This window comes from Triplophysa dalaica, chromosome 13 (assembly GCF_015846415.1).
Source record: "Triplophysa dalaica isolate WHDGS20190420 chromosome 13, ASM1584641v1, whole genome shotgun sequence".
Lineage (NCBI taxonomy): Eukaryota > Metazoa > Chordata > Actinopteri > Cypriniformes > Nemacheilidae > Triplophysa > Triplophysa dalaica.
In genome coordinates this window covers 9,450,657-9,474,632 of record NC_079554.1, presented here as the reverse complement: position 1 = coordinate 9,474,632, position 23,976 = coordinate 9,450,657, and the positions used below count along the sequence as shown (strand labels likewise).

The window sequence follows — 23,976 nt, the reverse complement described above, 5'->3', positions numbered from 1 at the left end:
CACTTCCAGACATTAACCGTGGGCATAAGTGGGATGCATTTCTATTATTTCCCCATCACAAACGGGTTGGATGATGCTGTCAGATTTACTCAGAAGCACAATTTTAGACACAATTTTAACAACTAAACTGAATAAGCCGTTGCCATGTGGCAGATTGTTGAATTATTGTTCCAAGTAACATAAGCCATTTCCTTTTCCATCTTTTTTTTTCATACACCCACTCTTAATCCCAACAAGATTATCTTGTTGGGGTTTCTGATGTCCTCACAAAACGGCTCTACTCGAAGACGTTACCCTCACCATTTATGCTCTAGACTAAGCTGTTTCTTTCACGAATTCTCACCAGATGCCCACAAAGGTGAACAAACAGTTTGAGAGAACGTCAGTTTCCCTGGATTTGATTAATCTCATAAAACAGGACATCCTCTGGTGTTGCAGATTTCCAGAGGATCAATATTGACCATGGGACAAAGTCATTAGGATTTTAAACAAAAGAGTCGTATTTGCTGCCAGTTATTCTGCACCAACTCAAGACTTCAGACATATATACTTAACATACATTAAGTAAGCAGGGCCCAATGGATAACATTACCATTATGATAAATACACTAGCATAACAAAGAGAAGCACGGATACTTGAGCGGTGTATCATCAATCACGCAGAAATAAAGAAAGCTTGTGTATATAGCGTCATCGCTGAGGATATGTGCATAATAGGTGGGATTAAAATTAAGCCACTTGCTCCATGTTCCAAAACTGTCTATTTGTATGAATCATATCAACTGTACAGTAAATATTGCTGACAGTGTTGGTCATGGGCAAACGACAGAATTTTCATTTATTTCTGTTCCCGAAGTCAAAATGTGCAAATGGTAGAAAAACTAACAGTCCCCTTTTGAATGATTTGGGGAATGTGTATTGATAAATTGGTGTTTTATGTGTAACAGTAAACTGTAAAAGTTGATAGGATTTCACCAAGGATATTTTACAATCCTTTACAAGACAAAAGGCAGACCCTTTTACACAATATTAAGAGCATGTCTGTCAACATTTAAATTATGTAAAAATTACATTCCATGGGTCATTTCCCAAAGCATCGTTAGCCAACTATGATGGCAAATTCCATCGTTCCACCATAGTTCAATGATTTAAATGTTTCCCAAAACCTACAAATGCTTGGGTGACACAATAAAACGGTCTCAAAATCATTAAAGAATAATAAAGCAAAAATACAAGGTTATAAATATATGAAGAGTTTGGTTCCAAAATGAGAAAATCATGTTTTTTTATTTTGCATTCCAATTAATATCAATCAAACTGCTGTCGGTTTGGAGTTTTTTGGAACCAAACTCTTCATATATACAATATTTGTACAGATTACATCATGGGCTATTTCTAAAACGATTTAAAAAACACTTGGAAGTCATAAATAATTATGCAATATTGGAGTATCATAATTTGATATTTAATTGTAGTTCATGTTCATATTTAATTCAAGTTTTAACCATGGATGAGTTAATAAAATTCAAGGTTTAAAAAAGGTAATTTCTTGAAAAAGGGGGATTGTAATTGAATTGGCCACACCTCCCACGGGACACAAGCAATTGGAATGACAGAACAAGGAATTGACTGAATCGCAATTCCAAGTGACACAGGGGAATAAATACATAACTGATAATTAGGCATATTTATTCTCCAATATTTCGGAACTAACGTTTATTCATTTCTGTTTATTTATTTTCTCAACTCAAGTGTTTCTTTTTTGCATAAATAAATACACTGATGTACACATATGGTTTACTTTTTTATTTTGTTTTGTCACGTAGTTTAAATATAGAGATACAAACCAACAATGAAATGTCAATTCATGGGTTCATTTTGGTGATCTCAATATTAAAATGATTCAGATATCAAAAAGTTGAGAGTAATGAGTTCTAGAAAATTATTTCAATAGTTTTTCTTTAATTTCATCATATTTTACGAAGTCACTCCTTCTGCTCCTGCTTTCGTGTCTTCTTTTTCTTTTTAGCTGAAACTTCTGAATCTACATTTTCTACCACCAGATGTTCATCAGTGTTCTCTGTCTGAATCTCTGGAGATGTTTTTTGAGTCTTCTCTGGAATCGAAGCCTCTTCCTCGGTGACACCGTTCATTACTGCAGGGGTGCTGGACTCCCTTCGTTTGCTCTTCTTTTGTTTTTTCTTCGATCGCCTCGACTCTTCGATGCCCTTTTCTGTTACTAAGGTCAATGCAACATCTTCCTTCTCGTCTGTGTCATCTCTACTCTCCTGCTTCCTTTTCTTTTTCTTCTTTTTGGATTGTTCCATATCGCTTGTGTTTGTGGAGTCCTCTGTGGAGGCAGGTGAAGATGGTGCATTCCTGGTGACCCCAGGTGTAGATGCTGCAGAGGAATCTCCCACCTGAGCTCTCTTGAGGTGGGCCATGCGCTGGGCAAAGTACTCTTGCATGGTCAATGTGCTTGTCACTGTGTTTTCTTGTGCTTCTAGGTTGGGGTTATTTTCGGTGTCGTTTTCATTCTCCCTCTCTTCCTGAGAGTCAGGTCCACTGCTTCCCTAAATAAGAGGAAAAAAGGGCAAATATGAGACATTTGGGATTTATTTGTCTAATTTAGGCTGTATTAGGGCCCTATGAAATCCTTTTATTTGTTCCCAAATTGATTTTTTTCCATCATTATTTTCTGGATTCTGTCTTTTCCTTTTTTTACGATACAATAGTAATATTTTTGCCATCATAAAAACTCTTTTTTTATACTATAGCATTAACTGACATTTGCTTAGTACTAAAGTAACTATAGTAAGACACCTAGATACTACAGTATTTTTGAACCTTAAGGAAAAGAATCTATAAAAAATATGGCCTTGCAAACTATGTTACATACACCTCCAGTGCATTTTCAGTTTTCTTTTGTTTGTTTTACACTTCCTTAAATTTAAGATTTTTCTATTTTACTAGTACTTTTACTAAATAAATTAATAATATATAATACTATTGTTTAATTATTTGTGTGTGTCATAAATTAACTATGACACACCCACATAATTAAACAAACTTAACTGGAATTTTATTTTGACGGGTTGTCACAAAGATCTTTTTAATGAACGTTTGACAGTAGCTTTCCTCTAAATGAAGTGCAAAGGGAGTAAACTCTCAGAGCAGCTCTAGAGATGTGTTCGCATCCACATAAAGATGCTGTACAGAAGTGTTATGCGTGACCTTAACAGAGAAGACTGTCTTAAGCACTAAACCCTAAAAAGGTATTGTTGAGTAGATGTAGCAAGTCTGGGAACAATACAAATCAATACAGAAAAATAATATGACAATACAAATGAAGGAAAAATGTCATTTCATTGTAACATTGAGTCCAGATCAAGGACAGTGGATGTAAAATGCAGCAGATACTGCAGATCACCCTTGTTTTCAAAGGATTCACAATAATTGCTGTTATCTGAAATAATTAATTGCGATGAGATAATGATTTAATAATTGGGACAGCCCTAGGTCAGGGTTTAAAACCCAGAAAACACACAAGCTAAAAAAACTAAATGGACACATTGAATGCTCTATGTATAAAAGCATATCCGAAATATATAGATATGAACAAAGTTAGAAACAAACAGGCCAAGCAACTCCTTTTACAAGCATCATGCACACACCCACACAGAGCTCCTCCCTAGATGTGTTTGTAATGAAATACTTGAACGGTAGATGTCAATCAACATCCTGTCGTGCCGGGACTTGTCCGAAGTATCTAATGACATCATGAAACAACGTGGGAGGTATTAACTGCTAATCATGTAAGAGACATTTACAAAATACTTCTACGTAAAACTTAACACAAATAAAGTGTTTAAAACCACAAAAGCACCAACTTTTTAAGTGAAATTGATGGAAAAAGAAACAGAAAAATAATCCATCAGATCAAAGTATTTTTATGTACTACAAATATTTTTTATAATATAGTTTGTTTTCATAAGCCACTAAACCTATTAAACTGGAAACAAACACCAGATTTAAAAAGATGGCCGTGTCAGCCAAGCTGAAGCGTAAACGGGTGAATTCCACTGCAAAGTCCTGAAAAACTCGCCTGATGAGTTACTGTCACTGCTCGTGCAAGCCAAAGAGCGACGGTTATTACAAGCCTCAAGAGAGAGAAAGAAGCTTCTACACAACGTACAGCTTAATCATAGCAGGCCACAGCATTGCAAGACACAATGACTACGTTGAAAGACCACAGAGGAGCGCTTTAGATTAAAGCGTCGTCCTGCGATGCTATATCACAGCACCTCTCCCTCTCATTCATCTTCATTGTGCTAATGGCCTCCTCAATGCATAATGATTTGCGGTGAAGAATACCTGCGCTAAACCACGCTGCTGCTCTACATTACGCCTTCAACGCTGGTGAAAACGGCATTTTTCAAAAGATGCATCGGGGGACTAAAGCGAAGGAAAAAACTGGTGTTTGGGTTCATTTTCTATAAAATATACACAGGTTGCAAAAGTTATGTACAGGCTCAGAATAAAATGCATGTTAAGACTTCTTGTTAAAAACATTCCATCGTTCTTTAAATCAAAGTTACGTCTTTTATTTAATATTGTGATTTTAAAGTCATTATTGATTAAAAAAACAAACTACAACAGATTCATTTTACAGAGAAATTTAAAGTGAGGAATAATGGAAATCATGGAATGAAGAGGGAACAAGGCTGCAATATATGCAGCAATGCTTGTAAACTTTCCTAGGCATTAGGTTTGGGAACAGAGTTCTTATCCAAAACGAGTTCTGTTATTCTATTAAAGAACCGGAACCGTGAGCAATTGATAAATTGCAATCCTGAAATCAGTTCTGGTGCAATGTGTCTCTTAACACTAAGAGCAGAATTGTGCCGCCGTATTCAGTAATGAGTGTCGCAAAACAGAAATGCCACGCTGTCTCTTTAATAACTATACGCATTGTTTCCCATGACTAAACATGCACTCCACAGACAATGTTTTTTTTTTTTTTATTAATTTAGGGATATGAGCGTGTGTCAAGTGGACTATTTGACGAACCAGCTTATTCCTAAAGCGAAATGTTATTGATAGTGTGAAAAACATCAACTGAAGTATGTGTGATTGATGGACTACCATTTCAACCTTACACCAACACTACATTCAATAAAGGTAAAATAAATGGAATCGGGAATCATTATGCAGAACTGGAAGCGGAAACCATCTTGCGATACCCAACACTACTGGGCATGCCAAAAGATACCAGTAATTTCAATTCATCCTGTTGATCGCTGTGGCTACAAGTGGTCACAAGACGACTCTTAAAATTTGAAAGATGCCTGGAGGAAAAAATCCCAAGATCTTCAGGACTGCACATGTATGCTTTTTCCCTCAAAAAATGGTTCGGCAGAATTCGGCTTTCCTTCAGGTCTGAGGAACTGTAAGAGTCGTTCGTTCAGAGAAACGACTGGGGGGCGTTTTGGAGTGAACTGTGAAATGACTCTCTGGAGAAAAAGAGTAAGAGAGCATAAGAAGAGGGATGGAGTGAGTGGGGAAATCCTCTTCATCAGAGAGGTGATGATAGTGTGTGTACTGCGATATCTCGCCGCCTGGGGACCTCCATTAGCCTTATCTCTCTAATGTGCCGAGAGAAACGCTGCTAGAAGCAATCCCTCAACAGTGCTGAGCATGGATCAGCTTATACCACACGCATGCAGCCGCATCCATGCGTGCACAAACAAATTCCAGGCTACGTGACTGTGTTTACGAGGGCGTAAACGTGTACGGGAACGCACGAGTCCTGAACTCTCTCCTGCCTCTCTTCTCCATTCCTGCTCGCTCTCCTCCTGGCAGATGGGAGGCCCCAGGAAGAGGATGCGTTCCCTGAACTGTGTGCAGCGTTCAGATAAGGGCCCTGCAGCAGCAGCTACGGGCTCCTTCCTGCACCGCTCTCCCCAGGCATGGGCGGTTTGAGCTGGGGGGGTTTAGGGTTGGACCTGGGATTGGGAGGGGGTATTCAAAAGGCAGCGCTGAGGAAACTGAGGAATAAGACATCGGCGCTGACGCCAACACACCGCAGCAGACAGTCTGCACAGACGAAAAAAATGTCATCGAAATGCCTTTGAGTGTGTTTTACAAACACAGAGAAAACGGATCGTGACGACACTGGAATTTGCTGCTGAAAAGCGCAACTAATTTGTCCCACTCTGTTTTATGTCAGACGGTCCCTAATTTATAACGCAAAAGTTAAATTTCTCCTGCAGAGAGACCCGGCGCTCTGACTGGGCTTGTTTAACATCGCAAATGCTGCTTCAGCAATGAGAACTTGTAGTGTCCGGGGATTAAATACTGCAATATGGTACAATAACACAGTGCTATATATATAAAGTTATTATTATTTCTAGTCTGAATGTTTTTGCAATACGTGAACATTAATCCCAACCGAGGATATAAATGGAGTCAAAAATGTATTCATGAAAGGAGCAGTTCACCTGTAAAATGAAAATTCTGTCATCATTTAGTCACCCTCTTCTCATTTCAAATCTATATGACTTTCTTTCTTCTGCAGCACACAAAAGAAGATATTTTGAAGAATGTTTTTTAACCGGTCCCCCATTCACTTGCATTGGTTACAATAGAGGCGAACTGGGGGGGTGTGATGTTCATTTTTTGTGTTCTGCAGAAGAAAGAAAGCCGTACGGGTTTGAAATGACAAGAGGGCGTGTAAATGATGACAGAATTTTCATTTTGATAGTGAACTAATCTTTTAATGATGTTTATATACTTGACAAGCAGGGTAAGCAAAGTCAATTTGACCTCCTACTAAAAAATACAAGGTAAAGACAACCCAGGCTTATAAATGTTTCACCTGTTTTGAAAGACACTTAAAATCTTCTTTCATCTCATATTTCTGCATTGCTGTACTTAAATCTGATCTTTCTCAGACACTTATCAGATCTCCAAATAACTTCAGTTGGGCTTATCTTAGACGTCTTTAACCCGGTCTTCAACTGCAGAAAACAACACCAACGCTAAAGTTTACGGATCAATCAGGGAAAGAAAATCTAAAAAACAATGTTTTTTTATTGTTATTTTTATTCCCCAATATTTAGGGCTGGAAGCATTGACAATATTTGCTCCTTTGAGGTTTCCCAAGGTAAACTATATTCTAAACGAAATATACCATTCCATTACGCTCACAGACCGATAAACATTATTGAGACGATATTGGGAAGAGGGCTGATTGTGCGAGTGCGTTTTCATTGTCCTGCCACTATTATAAATTTGGTGGTGGCCTGGGCTTATGGATCGAGACCCAGACTACCCAGCTGTCTCTCCCTGATGAGGAGAAAGGACCCGCCGCACCATCCTTCATACCATTCATGTGGGCGGACAGCGAAACAGGTGGCACCCACGCAATACGCTGCTTAGCATGGTTTAATGAGTATTTTAACATGTATCGTAATAGTCATTACTTGATCATAATGTAATGAGACAAAGCAAGCGGACCAAAAACATGCCAGAACTTGATTAGTTATGTTCAGCACTATTGTCTTTGGTTGGGAGGGTACAACAATTTTAGTAAATTTTGAGCAAAACTAACAGAGAACAGAGAACTAACAGACAGTGGAAAAAAAACGTCATATACCCACAAACCTATATTACTATTGTTTTTCAAAAACTGTTATTGGTCCTCGTTCACTTTGACTGCATAGAGAAGAAAAACTTGGACTATTCTGCAAAATGTGTAATTTTGCAATGAAAAAAGTTACACTGGTTTGCTGGACATAAAATGCAGTAGCATGTTTGTATTAACAATACCTATAAAAGATATACATTTACTGCCATGGATCCATTTACACATATTAGTATATGTTTTTATTTATTATTATTGTCAATTATTATTAGATTATTATTATTATTATTATGATTAGGCAGTAAATCGGACTTGGAAAATATGTAATGTTTGGTATATTTAGTATGTCCATATATATTTACTATGATTTTCCTTATTATAATTATTATTATTGACTTGCTACAAAGTTTTGGTCATAGTCATGAGATAAAATATACACAGCATGCCATAAGAAATGTATATACTGGAACAAAGGAATTCACGTGGGAAAAAACATCAATTACACTGAAGAGTGGAAAATGAAGAGCTATCTGAATAACAAAGACCTACAAGGAACGCAAACGGTAGCAGTGATGCAGATCTCTCTACCAAGCCTAGACTTCATTACTTATCACGAGTAACAAATGGCGACAACGCTTTGCATAGGACATCATCACTAAACTATGCTTGCTTTACAATGTAAAGTGCTTGCCTCTCCATGCCCTCCGAGGAGCCGATGTGTCATCCCTAAGATGGAGGACGCACCATTTATTCTCTGCCCTGCTGTGATTTATTAGATTAAACCAGCGGTGATTAAATGCAAGCCGGGCCTATGAAAACAGTGGTGGCGGCGGCTCTTAAGAGCATCAGGCAGTTAGTTTCCTCTATTCTTACTGTAATCACCATGCCGGGGCAGTCCTGCCTAGCCAATAATGACCGCGGAGGTTGGCCATTTCAGTTACCCATTTTTGTTAATACCGTATTTATTTTCGCACTAATTTGTACATGTCAACCGGCTGGTATGGGCATGAAGCCAGTTGCCAGAGGGTATGTAGCGAGCAGTCATTTCAGGGCCATTCGTTATTATTCTGTTTCGGCAGCAACGCAACCTGTCAACAGCACGAGAGAGGCTGTGCTTTTGTTTGAGGCAATTAGATGTTATCCGAGAACATATTAGTGCAGCCCGGCTTAAAAACAAACATGTCTTTGAACGCCGGAGCAAAGGCGTTGGTTACTGCATTAGTTGAAGTCAAACATGCTGGACCACATGGTCGCAACGTGCCAGTTTGCACTGCAGTCTGGTCCGGACCAAGCAAATCTCGGCTGGTCATAACAGTCTTAAATAAGCTTTGTGGACCTTATGATGTAATAAACTTGAAATACAAAAACAATGTTAATTAATGTTTTTATGAAACTATGTGATTCTGCTATAGAATTGTCATTGGTCTGCTGGCATATCTGAAGCTCAGTTTTCGCATCATCAGCAGCATTTCAGTCCACTGAGCCCCGCCCACTTTCCGTCTCCCATGTGACCAATGATGGGGCTGCCTCTCGCCCCATTCACCTCATCTGCCAAATGGTGGAGGCTCTCTTTCTGATTTGATGAGGTGGTGGCGTTGGGGGAACGGGCGAGTCAAGTGGCCAGCAATCTTTCATGAAGACGGGCGTGGGCTGAATCAGAACAGCTACAGGTACCACCCTCTAGTCGGAAGCTTTGTGTTCGAGCCCATGTGGGAGTGGGAGAGGGCACGGGGGGTCACGCCAACCCCTGGAATCACAGCGAGAGGAGATGCCCGACAGGAACCAGGGAGACGACCAACGAGCCAAACGGTCTCGATGCTTTAGTATAGAAATCCACAATCTACATTCCTGTTTTAACAAAGACTGTATGTTGGTTGACTGAATATAAACCGTCCTATCCTAACAAATCAAAACGGAATCGGACAGTATTGAATACTGAAAAGAATAGTTCACCCAAAAATATTAATTCACCCTCATCTCATTAAAAACCTTTATACGGCTATGCGTTGAGAAATCAATCAGGAAATTAAGTGGTTTTGTTCATACAACGTTTCAGACATTGCTTGTCCAATGTTACCAACATTCTTCAAAATATCTTATTTTGGGCCCCCATTGACTTTCCATAGTCATCCTACTTCCTACTAAAGAAAATCAATGGGGCAAAATTTGAAGTGAACTACTCCTTTAAAGTCTTTTTGTGAAAGTTATACAGATCTGGCATGACATGAGGGTGAGTAAACAAATTTTTATTTTTGGGTGAACTGTCCTCTTAAGCACGAGAAAGAACAAAAATATGAATCAAAAGGACATTAGTTAGACCCCTTTTAACACCGCAGCTAAGGCAAATAAATAGTTTTACCAAAATGATGAATCGAAACTTAATTCTAAAATGAAGGTTAAATATTTTTAGATGCATTTTCGCACCAAACTTTTAGCAAGGCTAAATTCCATTAATGCACTAATACAAATATAGAGAGAAATAAATAAAAACAATCATAACAAATAACGGGCACAACTTGAAAAGTAAATGAATAGCATGAAAGCAAAAAACGGTTGCACTTTCAAATTGAAAATCTGGGGCACGATATTGAAACAAAACACCTGATGTGCACATTATGCTGAATAGGCAATATTTATGGAAGAATCTAAGTGGGCAGAGCACATCAAACAATTGTTTGAAACGTTCCACACACCAAATATATACGCATAGGCCTTGGCGATCCACCATTGACGCAAAGAGCAGTGGTAAAAAATGACTAAGTTTCACTGATGTATGAAGCAGGCGGGAATCCATTTATCAGCGGGCCCTCAGCGGTCGCCTGCTCGGGTCCCTCAAGTCACAGGCCGCGACGCTCCCCTTTTGACTGATTAATTAGCCAATCACAGGACATTTTTCACCAGCAGCAGGAGGGTTTATTTCAGCTAATGCTGGGGCCTCGCAAACCGAGCCACGTTCGAGCAAACTCGGCTCTTTCCTTTGGGCCTGCCACAGTGGAGGGGGCTACGTGGGGCCGAGGGAGATAAATCACACCCACTCCTCTCATGACTACTACCCTACAGCCTAACTAAGGCCCACGAGAAGAGAACGAGCCAACGAGAGAGATAGGCAGAAAAAGAAATGAGACATCAAGAATAAATACTGAAAGCTAAGTATACTAAAAGTTCAAACACGGCACGAGGAAGGAGCTGTTGCGAAATACATCTGCAAACGCTGATCACAGACATCACACTTCCAGCCACTCCGATGTTCCCACAGTCTGTATGAAGAGTGAAAGGAGGTGATGGATGACAGGCTGACCTCTAGGCGGTGATCTGCTTGGACACCGCCAAGACAATCATTATAATGTCCATCATAATCTTTCAAACTCCGTGTGTGCAACCAAATAGGAAATAATAACAGACTATGACAGAGAAAGATTAAACAATTTGGACACCTTTCCATTTTGTTTCTACATTTTGAAACAATTAAACAAGTGTGATTCCAAAATGCGTGTGCAAAAAGTCTGCATGTTCGAAAGGGAATCATTTAAACTAGTTGAGTTTAAGTCAGTTTGAGGCTGATTTTGGGTCATCTCCCGTTCATGTTTCTTCAGGGTCTTTACACAAACTGCATCCTTGCATAAAATAACAGCTTGTGGGATGTGATGACAAAACTTGACATGTCCATTTAAAGGCAATGGTCATTCAACAAAACAATAAATAGCGACGATCTTTAAAGACAACAACAGTGTGAGACATCCAAAATCTAAATTCACAGCTCAAAACGTTACAAAACAAAAACCACACGCATACTTTCCATAACAGCACTTTAAATCAAGGTAATGAGACGTCTGCTGGGAAGGGGTGTCTTGAAACCCCTCCTGTTCATGTGTGTGTCAGAGAACACTGTGACAGGAGATAAGGGACTAGCAGGAAACTCTGAGAGAAAGAAGGAAAACCCCTGGTGAAAGAGGTGGGGGAGAGAGAGAGAGAGAGCGAGAGAGAGGGGTCGGCCAAGACAGCGCAGCGGACCCAACCACCCGGCCTCTGAGATTGCCACTTACCACAATTATGATTTGACAATGACACAATCTTTGATGTCACCAACTAACATCACACTAGACTAGTTAGGGCACGGATATATATGGAATGGGCATAACGACGCCTTGAAAGCCTTAGACTAAAGTTTTAGCCATTCAATGTCAGTCAGACGTTAGGCATAATGTTGTCATGAACCCAGGATGCACCTATGAACCAAGTAAAAAAAAGTCTTCCATTGCCTATATCGCAGACACACAATACACACACAAACAAACACCCCCTCACTGCCTTCCTATGCAGGCCTAAATGCCCCTCTTATACAGGGCTTGCCACCAGCCCTGCGTCGCACGGCCTCCTGGGATGCCATTGTGAGCCTGTTCAGATTGGTTTTCAATCCGGTCAATGAAGTCCCTCCAGAGCAGGACAATAACAAACTGCAACAAAACGATTAGCAGAAGAAAAAAATAAAAAATAACACGCTGCTGGCAGTTCCAATTTTAAGCAAAGCATGAAGCGCTGCTATTGTGTTGGGGCTGCTTTTCTGTAAATGGGTTGTTCAGCAGGGCTAAAGATTCAGGGCTTCAGACCCGCAGCACGTACGTTAGCTGTAAATGGAACTGCTATGTCACAAACAACAGAGGCAAAAATTGTCATAAGTAGGCCAGGTACACTGGTTAACAAAGGCCACTAACATATATATATATATACACAAAATCTTACAGTTGTGCTAAAGTACAATGAGAACTATCTTATATAACTGATGATAAAGACTTAAAAATATTTCTTCATTATACGTTCTAGAACTGGAACTAAGACATCAGAATAATTTTAATAATGTTCATAAACTCTCTCGCATTTTAAGAGGATTCATTTCTTTCATTTATTTTACACCATAGCCCATCAGCATGTAGCACAAATTCTGACAATATCTTTTAGCTCATTTATGTGCAATGTCATACACAGTGGCGCTTAGCAACTAGATCACTAAAACCAAAACACACACACAAAAAATAACCTATTCATGAAGAGACACATCTGTGCAAGTTTCTGTTTGATGTGTTTGTAGTCAAACACACAGTGAACTGGAAAATATAATTACAGTTTTTATAAAGGTAGTGCTGTGTCGATTCTCCAAACACTTCACAACGTATTGCCAAGCATAACCGTTTCATACATAAATTACAATAGCACCAGTCATGGCTAGTTTCTTTTGCGTTTTTATTGCTTTTAGGGCATGAAAAACTGAGTTAATGGGAAAATGAAAATCCTGTGATCATTTACTCACTGTGGAGTTGCTCCAAATCTGTATAAATGTATTTCCTGATGAACACAGAGACAAATATGTGGCAAAAAATATGTGGCATCACTAACTATCATAGCAGCATAAATTACAATGGTATTTAAAAGTGCCCTAAACCCGTTTACATTTTTCTAAATATCTTCATTTGAGATAAACAAAAAATGATAAAGCAATTACTCCTAGTCAATGGTGGCTTGGCACAATTTTTGTGCCAAGAACTGTGTGGTTTCTTCCAAATATATAAAGCATTCTTCCAAATATCTTTCTCTGTGTTTGCATCAGAACAAAGACATCTTCAGCGTGAGAAAATGAAGTCAGAATTTTTGGATGAACAGTCCCTTTAAACATTCTTAAACACAAATTACTAGGTGTAGAAATAATATTTGCCAAATTCAGAAGGAGCGCAAACTAAAGCTGCACGTTTAACTGTTAAAAGGTTGTGAATCTGTTTCAAACACCCACACGATCTCATTAAAATCAACGGTTCTCGTGTGTCTCTTAACTTACACATCCGACTAAAATAATAACGCTTCAAACTGTGCTAGCGCTGCCGCAGAAGTAGAAAAAGCATTTTCATCATTAGGTATGCATGTAACGACATCACAAAAAAGTATTTTCATCCACACACAATCATTCATCATGTGTCAAATGATCACAGAATTACAGCGTTCACATTACAAGTGACAAAGCGAACACAATCCCGTTCATTTCAATGGAGAGCTGGGGACTTCCGGCGACAATAGCAGTCACAAGTGGTCGCCAATCGGCGACCGGATGGGCGTGTCGAGCAAAGCGACAAAGTTGAGAAATCTTCAACTTCATACAAATAAAGAGCGATTATCAGAAGCGACACCCACTGATCATGTTAGCTATACCATCTTCCTATTGGATGTCGTCGGTCAGGCAACCACTAGTGGGAACGCCCACTGGCTACTTGCAGCAATAATCTGAACGCAGCCTAAATCCATCATTACGGTAAAAACACATCATGATAGTGTGTGGCACTTATCACTGTATTTACGCTAAAAGAGAAGCTGCGAAATTAGAGCTTTTCATTATGTTATTTAAAGTATCTCACTATACTTACTGTAGGTTAACAATGAAATATGTAATAATTTTTAAGCACAGTCCTACATATTACATACCTAAATAGATGTAACCATTCAGAACCTCTAAATGAAGTAAATAATTTGTTACTTCTAGTCATCTTTTAGAATTATAAAAGTATCGCAATCTCTATTTGGAACAAAAGGATCGTGATTCTCAATATATCCAGAACCGTGTAGCTCTGCTGCAAACTTAAACATTCACACAAAACATGGGCTGGTGGAACCACCTTCAAATGGTGTGAAAGCTGCTAACAACTATTTGAGCCAGGTAAGCCAAAAACTCCTAAATAATCCCCCAAAACTTCAAAACCAAGTCTCTAAGGTTTCAGGGGATCATGGGCAATTCTGTTTTTGACTGACTTCACTGCTTCCTGCACCCGGTAGGATGATGGAGGATAAATGTACTTTGATCGTGCCCACTGGCACACCATCAGAAATACACAACCTGATCTGACCGCAGTGGTGGCTCACTATAGGGTGAAGGCGCAGAGAGGGTACAAATCTGTTAAGGGGATTTACACGATATCCCAGCCTACAGTGACTCGTGTGGAGTCAGACTGCATGCTATGACACGGCTGATTATCAGGATGCCGCATGCCGGTCACGTGACATCAGAGGTCAGCGGTGAGCACAGCGGATGGCTTACATGTATGGTGTAGGGGTAACCAGTGAGCGGCTTTTCACATGTCATAGTTTTATTCTCATTTTTATTCTCAACTACTGTGGTAGTTAACGTGGGAAAAATCTGTCTGGTTACAAGCATTCTTCTAAATATCTTTCTCTGTGCGCATCAGAACTAAGAAATGTATACAGATTTGGAACAACTCAAAGGGTGAGTAAATGATAACAATAATATTTGGTAAAAATTCTGTCATTATTTACTCACCCTCTTGTCATTTCAACCCTGTATGACATTCTTCCGAGGAACACAAAAGAAGATATTTTGTAAAAAGTTGGTAACTCACCCCATTCACTTTAAGCGTTAAGAATATATCAGTGCAATACCACACCAACAGAGATGGTCACACTGCTTACCTCATCTTTGACGTTTGCTTTGCGTTTCGATCTTTTCCCAAAAATACAAGCCAGGTCAGTTTCACTGCGGTTGGATAGGTCCTTTCCTGTAAGAAAGGTTAAAAACATAGAACTTTTTATAGATCTGACATTACACAGCACAATAGAACATTTATACAAACACATATTACAGATCTGACATGTACTTCATTACACAATGTAACACATTTTGTGTTGCATTTCAATTTTTTACGGTTTCTTTATTAAGTTTAACATGCTAAATACGAAAATCAAGTTACATTTTCTTTTTACCATCAACAGCCCTGACAAAAAAAACTAACAATTATTTTCACAAATTTATACATTTCGGTATTATTACTTATAAGCAGAAATTACAAGGTACTGGCATAACATTGAGCACCAAACAGTAGTTTAACATAGAAGTTACTAAAAATAAGTCGTTCCAATCTTTAGTACTGTACAATTGATCGATTTTGTTTTTTATGACTAATACGGGCCTCATTAACCAAGGTCGAGACATAGTCACCCATCAACCCTTCATCCAACCTTCCCTGTGCTACAGACATTTCTAGAATTATATATATCGTAATTAATGATATAAACTCAAAAATCACTTCAGCTTAATATACAACAAAACATTGATGCTACATAATAATACATTTTACCACAATACTTAGCACCACAGAATTGCACAAGAACTATAAAAAGGTCAGGCGAAACAAACATTTGTTACACCGTGTTATCTGCGGACTACGGAGTCCAAAAAAAATATTCCCAATACATGTATAAGACATTCGTCGATATCGCCTGCTGCACAACAAACGTTTCCATATAAAATGGGATGCGTGTTTGTTTAGCGTTTCGCAAACTTTGTAAGGATGAAAAGGAATCACTTCCGGTCGCGACTAATATTTTTCTAGCGCCATGAAACTAGGTAAAATTATTGATTTAAACACACAGAGGTCCCGGGATGGTTTTGAACTCCTGCCGAGAGAAAAGGTTGAGAGGTAACAGAGGGTAAGTTGCGTGGATGCAGGGATGAAACGGCCGAGGAAAAACAAACGGTACATGGGCGGCCCCGCCTCACACCTCCCGTTTTCCAGCAGCTCAAAGGCTCCAGGAGCGCCTGGGCGCCCGCCTCTGCCTCAAGTCCTGTTCGTCCAGCTGCATCCTCTTCCTCAGAACGGCTCCTGATAACGCTCGCTTATTTATTGCTCTAGGGTCTTTTTCAACGTGGCTTTCAAAGGAGAGACCTTGCCTTCAAGTAACTAAAGTATCCTGTAGGCAGTCAAAACAAAAGGCCGGGGTGCACAAGTTTTTCACTGATCACTGTGGACATCAAGTGGAGCCCACGAATGATCTTTAATTTTACATTTGAAGAGCTGTAGTACTCGAGTCCGGACTCAAGACGTTTTTATGTGGTCTCGGATTTGTCTTGCACTCGTTGGTATCTGAACTCGGACTTGTCTCGGTCATTGGACTCCCTAAATGATCTAGTTGGTCTCGACCGAGTACGTTCTCCTTTGAAACAAAACCATTGAGGAAGCATTTATGTTTGCTATAGTTGGACTTTTGACTTTCATTAAGTTAATTCTCTTTCCTCTTTGAATAAGTTACATTTTGTGTTTGGTGTCAAGCTGTAAAAATCATACTAAATTAAATTATGCTATATGACTGATTTGAGTGTTCTGGTTCACAATACTAAGATGCTATGCCTTAACAATTGTATTTTTGCACACTTAAAACAAACAATGAAAACCCACGTTTTCAAACATTGAAGCACAAGAAACAAGAACCCAACTAAAGAAAATACTGTTGATTCAATGAAGGTATTACTGACAAGTCAACAAGCAGGGAATGGAAACATTTTCCATTGGAAGCCCAGAATGTGATTGTAACACTGTAATAAAAAGACAAAATCGGAAGTTGCACTTAGGCTTTATATGACGCTTGTGAAATTTCTATACCTATAGTAAATAAAATGACCTAATTTGATCATTACAAATAAAGTATGTGGTCTTGATATTTGAAGAGGATTCTTTTATCTGTCTCTGTCTGTCACTTGACTTGGTCTCGACTAGTCCTGGACTTGAACTTGACATAGGTGGACTTGACTACATCCCTGCCAACAGTGGCTGTAAATACAAGCGCTACAGACCTGTAAACACCAGCCTGTTCAAAATTGACGGTCATTGCTTATGAACAAGTGGTTATGAAACACCGCAAGGTCACCATCAAGATGGCAACGAATGTGACGAAACTCTGGCCAAACCAGATTACCAATCACAGCAGCTTTCTCAGATCGACTTGCTAAGCTGACAGGTGAAATTCTAACTGACTACCTCACAAGACACCTGGATAACTTCTAAGCTTTTCGGTTAGCAAGAACAAAAAGTGACAAATCAGTCAGATCTGTAAATGGAGATGTCCTTTTAACAGTCAAAGCAGGAAATAGAAATCAAATATTATAGTGCTAGTTTTGTCTCTCAAAAGAAATCAGGTTAATTATTCAACAATCTGTAAAACAGCTTGACCCATTCAGGCACACACATGATGAAGTGCTTGCAGTTCAACACATATCAAAAAAATACTGGACCAGTTGATAAATGGGCAGCAAATTAAATCTGGGTTACTGGTTTACACTGCTTGTGCCTAAGATGGGCATCGGAGACGCTGGTGCCTTTCTCTTGGTTTTCAAACCATCAATCTTGGAAATAAGTTGCCTCACCTAACCCTTACTGCCGTCTTGTGTAGTCCAAAAATATTCATTTAGGATACACATACTTTTCCTTCCAGTTAGTACTATACATATTTTAGAATACTAACAATTTGGTCTGACCTATAAAATAAATAAATATATACATATATATATATATATCTCTGATGTAAAAAGAGCCCTGTCCAAAAGTACACTCAAAAAAATGTAGATATGTCAGCTTTACTTAACAAGTGTTTGACTGGTCAACAAAACATTGTTGAGTAGAACGCAATATCATTGAGTTTACTTAATATAAACAAGTTAATTCAACATGACTGATTGAGGGGGATTTTAAGTTCCCGGCATATTTGCGTAAGACTGCATTTAGGCAGTAAATAAAGACATTTAGTGTCATTTTAAGTGGGAAATCTTGTATGGAGCTTCAGACCAAAACCAATTGATAGTTATTTTGTATTTCTTCCATTTCCAAATAATCGCACCAACAGTTGTTTTCTCACCAAGGTTCTGTCTGTTGCCTGTTCTACAAACTTGTTCCTGACATCCTTTGAAACCTATTTGGTCTTGAACATGGTAGTAGAGAGGTTGAAATGGAAGATACAGGCATCTCTTGACAGGCATCTTTTATATACATAACAAGCTGATTTAGGAGTACTTTCTTAAAGTGAAAGGACTAATCTGTGGTCCATATGGGCACATAACCAATCTGTGGAGCCAGAATTATTGTTGGTTGGGGATAAAATACTGCAAATAAATGTATAACCTTTACATAATTTCCCCCCCATTTTTTGGTTGATATTCGGTTTCAATCAGTTAAAACAAACCTACCATAAAAATTATAGACCCTTCATTACTTTGTAAGCAGGCACACTAAAAAAGGGGATCAAATAATTATTTCCCTCAATGCATTTAAGAGTTTCAATGCATGTTGGGTACTTGCTGGACTTCTAATTAATTTGTTATTATTACCATTTTCTTCTATAGGCTACAAAACTAATTTAAAACATTTAAAAGGATAGTTCGCCTAAACATTTCTGTAATTTATTCACCCTCATGTAATTTATGTCACCTGTGGAAAACAAAACGAAAAACATACAATGGGAGCAATTATTGTTGGATTACCAACGTTCTTTTGTGTCCTATAATAGGATAGTTCAACCAAATGTGAAAATTCTGTCATCATTTACTCACCCTCAAGTGGTTCCAAACCTGTATACATTTTTTCTTCTGTTGAACACTAATATATATGGAGGAATGTTCTTTGACATCATTGAGTACGATAGTAGAAAAAATTTAAATGGTAGTTCAAAGTGCCCCAGAACTGTTTGCTGTTATAAATATCCCATTTTGTGTTCTACTATTACTATGGTAATAAATGATCTCAGAAGTGAAAATTGCAAACATTCTTCCAAATATCTTTCTGTGTGTTCAACAGAACAAATACATTTATACAGACTTGAAACAACTTGGGGGTGAGTAAATGATGACATAGTTTGCCCAAAATGAAAATGATCTCCAAGCATAAACTTTCCTATTGAGAGATGTAGCTGTCAAGCTTACTCGGTAAAAAAAAACGTTTAAACATTAAAAACTGCTAAATCCATTACAGGCTTCGGTGGGGCTTACTCAGGAAACGTACAAAAAGGTGAGGCTTTTGGTCAGAGCACCTAATATCAGCAAAAGGTGATCCAATCAACAAAGCTGCCCCAGGGGACATGGGCGGAATCTTGATGAAACGACAACCAGTCAACTGGCATGACAACAAAGCGCAAGTACATTACCAGTTGTAACAACTAATGTCATGTTTGACATATTTTCAAGACGGTTACTCGGCTTAGTTCCATTTTCAGACGCGGCAACGTAAGCCTTCAGAAGATTAGTCAGACTTTGGATCACATTACATAGATCAAATGTTAAAGTAGCACAGAGTCTTCCGAGAATTCACAATTACAATTAATAAAAATAAAAATGATTTTAGCTTTTTTTTTAAACACTTGATGATCTAAAGCATCAAGTTTTTACGTGTCATGTCAATCAAACCACAAGCAGAAAAATCCATCTTCCATTGATAAGCTTGAGTGATGCTTTTTCAACCCAGGAAGACATAAAAAGTGATTTATTGAGACAGAGGGCAACATAAAACCAATCATAGTTGAGCGGAGGTCACTGACATGGGTTAATGAGGTTGTCCAATTACCAAAGAGGTGGCGGTGAGATTTTGCATAGGTCTGGACACTAGACACATCCATGCACCCGTACGCAGCAAGAATTACATTTCTTGTGGTTAAAGGTTTAGAATAAAAAAAGAGAAGACAGACGACAACAACATTGTTTTGGATGCTGTGTTATCTCTTGAACACATCGGGTGCTGAGTGAAGCCATTTTGAGAAGTAAATGCATTTGCCTGTGCTCCTCACAGGAAACAGGAAGTCGAGCTTAGGAACGGTATGCTATGCTGTCCTCTCAGGTGATAAGAGACGAAGGGCTTTTTCCCCACATTCCTGGCATTTTTATAAACAACCAACATGGAAAATTAACAATCTAAAATATCATCAACAGTCAGACTGAAGACTTGAGGCCTAATAGCTTTCCCAACAAACATCAGGTTGCACTGATTTCCATGCTGGGAAAGAAAGGGCGATATACAACATAATTTACACTGAAATTATTCAAGAACTGTCAGATCAAACTCAGGAGCCCTTTGGTGTAGCGGGATATTTGTTCAGGTCGACAAACAAGCCAAAAGCTTGCTTTGCGAGTGACTCCCTGTTGTTGGGGCAGCTAAGACTCCTGGTTAAGCTGACCGAACGTTTTTATCAAGTTGATCTACTGCAGCAGTGACCCATGAGCTGCTGGTACATATGCCAAAGCATACAACGTTCAGTTACTGAACACAGGAAGTTATGGACCAGGACCAACCGGGAGTTCATTTATAAAGGAAATTTAAAAATACTCGAGTAGAAAAAAATAAATGTATGCTTTACAAGTGCTTTTAAAATTAAACAAAAAAACACCACTACACTTATTTTGATAAAATTTACTTTTTGACAGTTAAGATTTTAATGTTAAAACAGATAATTAGATAACAAAAAATGATCATCTTTATATCAATTTTTTTTTTATTGTATTGTTTTCTCTGCTGAAATTATTATTACAATAACGTGTGCCAATTTGTCTAAGTGCACTGTATGTTTTTTTTTTTTTTTTAAACAAGATTTTGTGAGAATCAATATGATGATGAAAAATATAGGCCAACATATAATATGTAGAGTTGTCAGAACTTATTATTAAATACTTTTTTTATTATTCTTGAGTATGGTTATCTAACAATGCCAGTCTGTAGCACAGTGGCGGATTCTCAAGAAAGAACACTGTGAACTCACCCTTGGTGAATTTCATGTAATGGACCCTTTTTTTGGACGTCTTGGATTTTTCTTCCAAACTGAAATTCTGGGATTGTTCTTCTGTGGGCTCTGAAAGTACACAATGACATGAAAATAAGAAGTTATTTTGCAAAAAAAAACATTGCACAATAATAACCATAATAATGAACTCATAATTATGATGTATTAATTTCTTTACACTTGCAGCGTAGCACACACAGCAGCATCAGAGTGATTAAATGTCAAATAATATAATGCAGTTAGCAACTACACAAGACATTTCAGTTCATGCCGTTCTAAATTATGTATTTATATTAAAAACAGTGCACTCTGGTAAAACATGTTTCATAGTCAAGTTTTATTATGGACAACTAAAACATAAACACCACTAATCCCATTCAACAACAATGACTAGAGAGCAAGTTTCATGTCATTCCACCATAAATGTCGCTACAGCACCACCAAGTGCTCATTATACGAATTTAAACGTTTAAAAGCTGCAATCAGGCCATAGTTATTTTAATATCTGAAACAATATGTGAATACTTTATGCCATAAGGAAGTCTTACTTTCAGTGTTGTTCTGTCCATGACAGCTGTTAAGATCAGCTAGGAGCTGGTCAAAGTCATCCTGATGTGCAATCCAGTTGTCCTGGAAACACAAACACCATAATTTGAGGATAGATAACCCTAAAAAAATACAGTAGATCAGAAAGAAATATGATTGGTTCCTCACCTCATTGCTAATTGAAGTGCCCAAACCCTGGGTGTTGTTTTTAACTTTAACCTTTATGTGTTCTGTAGACCCCTGTTGACTTTTGCCAAGACCCTGCCAGGCAAAAAAAAAACAGACAGGACACATCAAATATTAAAATGACACTAACAAGACTTTCACTTTTCTTAAATGGTAAGTAACGCCTTTAGTTACATTTAGTTATTGCCAATTACGGAAACTGAATAAATGATTGATTGTAATACATGAACCCAAATAGCTAGCAAAACTAAATGGCAGTTCAAAAATAAATAATATAATAAATTATCTGAAATTATTGTGTTTTATATCTGTTAAAGACTAAGATTCAAGTCCATCCTTAGAAATTAGTAGTAAGGGCTTCCACTAGGTACCAATTTTCTGTCACTATGGCAGTCACTGGCACAACATGAACCGTTTCCCAAATAAATGGTCGTCACCATTTGCAGACTCTTCCTAACTAGATTGCATATGTGGGTATGTTTTTGTCTAGGAAAGAGACAATGCGTTTCAGACTTCCGTCTGTTACCTTTCCTTTGGACCACCCCATGCGTTCCAGCATCTTCTGCCCAAATTTCGACTCATCGTTACTCCATGCACTGTTCCTGGGGTCCACAGACCACTTCTGTTTACGACGAGCTGAAGAAATATGAAGTAACACAAATTCATTTGTATTCAACTCATGTAATTACAGGCCTGCACTGATAACGCTTTCATTTTAATGTTAAGTTTTTGTAGCACATCATAAGTGTATTGTCTCAATAAAGTACGATATAAATAAATAAAAGAGTAGAATTAAAAACAGTCAAGAAACTAAACAATTCCTCTTGATATTTAAATCCCTTGATGGCAGCATGTTAGCAACCATGCTAAGCAGTTCATACAAGAACCCTACGACAGATATTGACTATTAATGGTTTCAAAAAAATCAAATCCCCAATGTTTTATAAAACCTTCTCTATAAGGAAATATATAAATGTGTCTTAAAAATACACTTTAAATTGTAAACTTACGTTCGGCAAGCATGGACATCTTAAGGGGTCCTTGAACACATGGAGAAAAGGGAAGTACGACTGTCCTTTTGTGCCTGATTAAAATTAACGTGACAGTATAATGTTACAAAAATTTCAAAGGTGTTCTTTATAAAAATAACAACATTTTATTGAAAATATAAAAAACAATTCATGTAAAATAGTTTTTTTTGACGTAAATAAGGGGATTTGCAAAACTCTTTGGGATGTGTTTGTTTTGTAACAGCAGATGGCGTATGTGTACTTCACAAAATACTTAAGTAAAAATGCAAACTACTAGTAATAATAATATATACTAATAATTGACATAATATTAACAATTGTTACATGGTTACAATTATTGTGGAACCATGTAAATACTTATTTTCTAAATAGAGTGGTGGCTTTTATGTCATAACACTAATAGCATAATAGCAACTGGTGGAAAAAATATTCTTTAATATTGTTTCATTACATACTAAACTTTTACAAAAACGTTTTTGACATTATAGGTCTCTCTCTCTCTCTCTCTCTCTCTCTCTCTCTCTCTCTCTCTCTCTCTCCCGTTCTATCCACGTCCTGAGCTTGAGTGCAGGCCTCACCTTGAGCATTAACTGTTTTGTAAGGACGTTGTGATAAGACCTAGTCTTTCAATAAGTGATTTATAATACGTCGTGCACAACCCTGCCAATACACGTGTCATCGTATACTTAAGTCACATTGACTTCTCTTTGTATCGAGTTTCATCAAATCAGACAGTTTCTTAAAACTTTTATTCATTCAGCTGTATTTGTAAACCTTTATACTACACTGCGGATTAACCACCCTTAACTTAACCCCTTATCTAACTCTTAATTATGGCGATTTAATTATTATGAGTATATGAGTATTATTATGAGTTTCTGCACAAATTTGAAGCACAGGTGAAACACTAAAATTATACCCCACTTATTTCCCATAGACAGAGGATTTTAAAAAGGTCAAGTGTAGAAAATAAAAGTGTCAGGC

The 23,976-nt window shown here is 38.0% G+C and overlaps 1 protein-coding gene across 1 annotated transcript; it reads right to left on the bottom strand.

The window, feature by feature from the left end:
- Positions 1-1,791: 1,791 nt before the first annotated feature.
- On the bottom strand, positions 1,792-23,087 carry pinx1 (PIN2 (TERF1) interacting telomerase inhibitor 1). Its single transcript, XM_056765127.1, has 7 exons — positions 22,972-23,087; positions 22,488-22,597; positions 21,944-22,036; positions 21,778-21,859; positions 21,209-21,298; positions 15,110-15,195; positions 1,792-2,573 (listed from the first exon to the last, which is right to left on the bottom strand). The coding sequence occupies exons 1-7, from the start codon at positions 22,988-22,990 to the stop codon at positions 1,986-1,988; spliced, it is 1,068 nt and encodes a 355-aa protein (XP_056621105.1). The 5' UTR covers positions 22,991-23,087; the 3' UTR covers positions 1,792-1,985.
- Between the last annotated feature and the right edge of the window lie 889 nt (positions 23,088-23,976).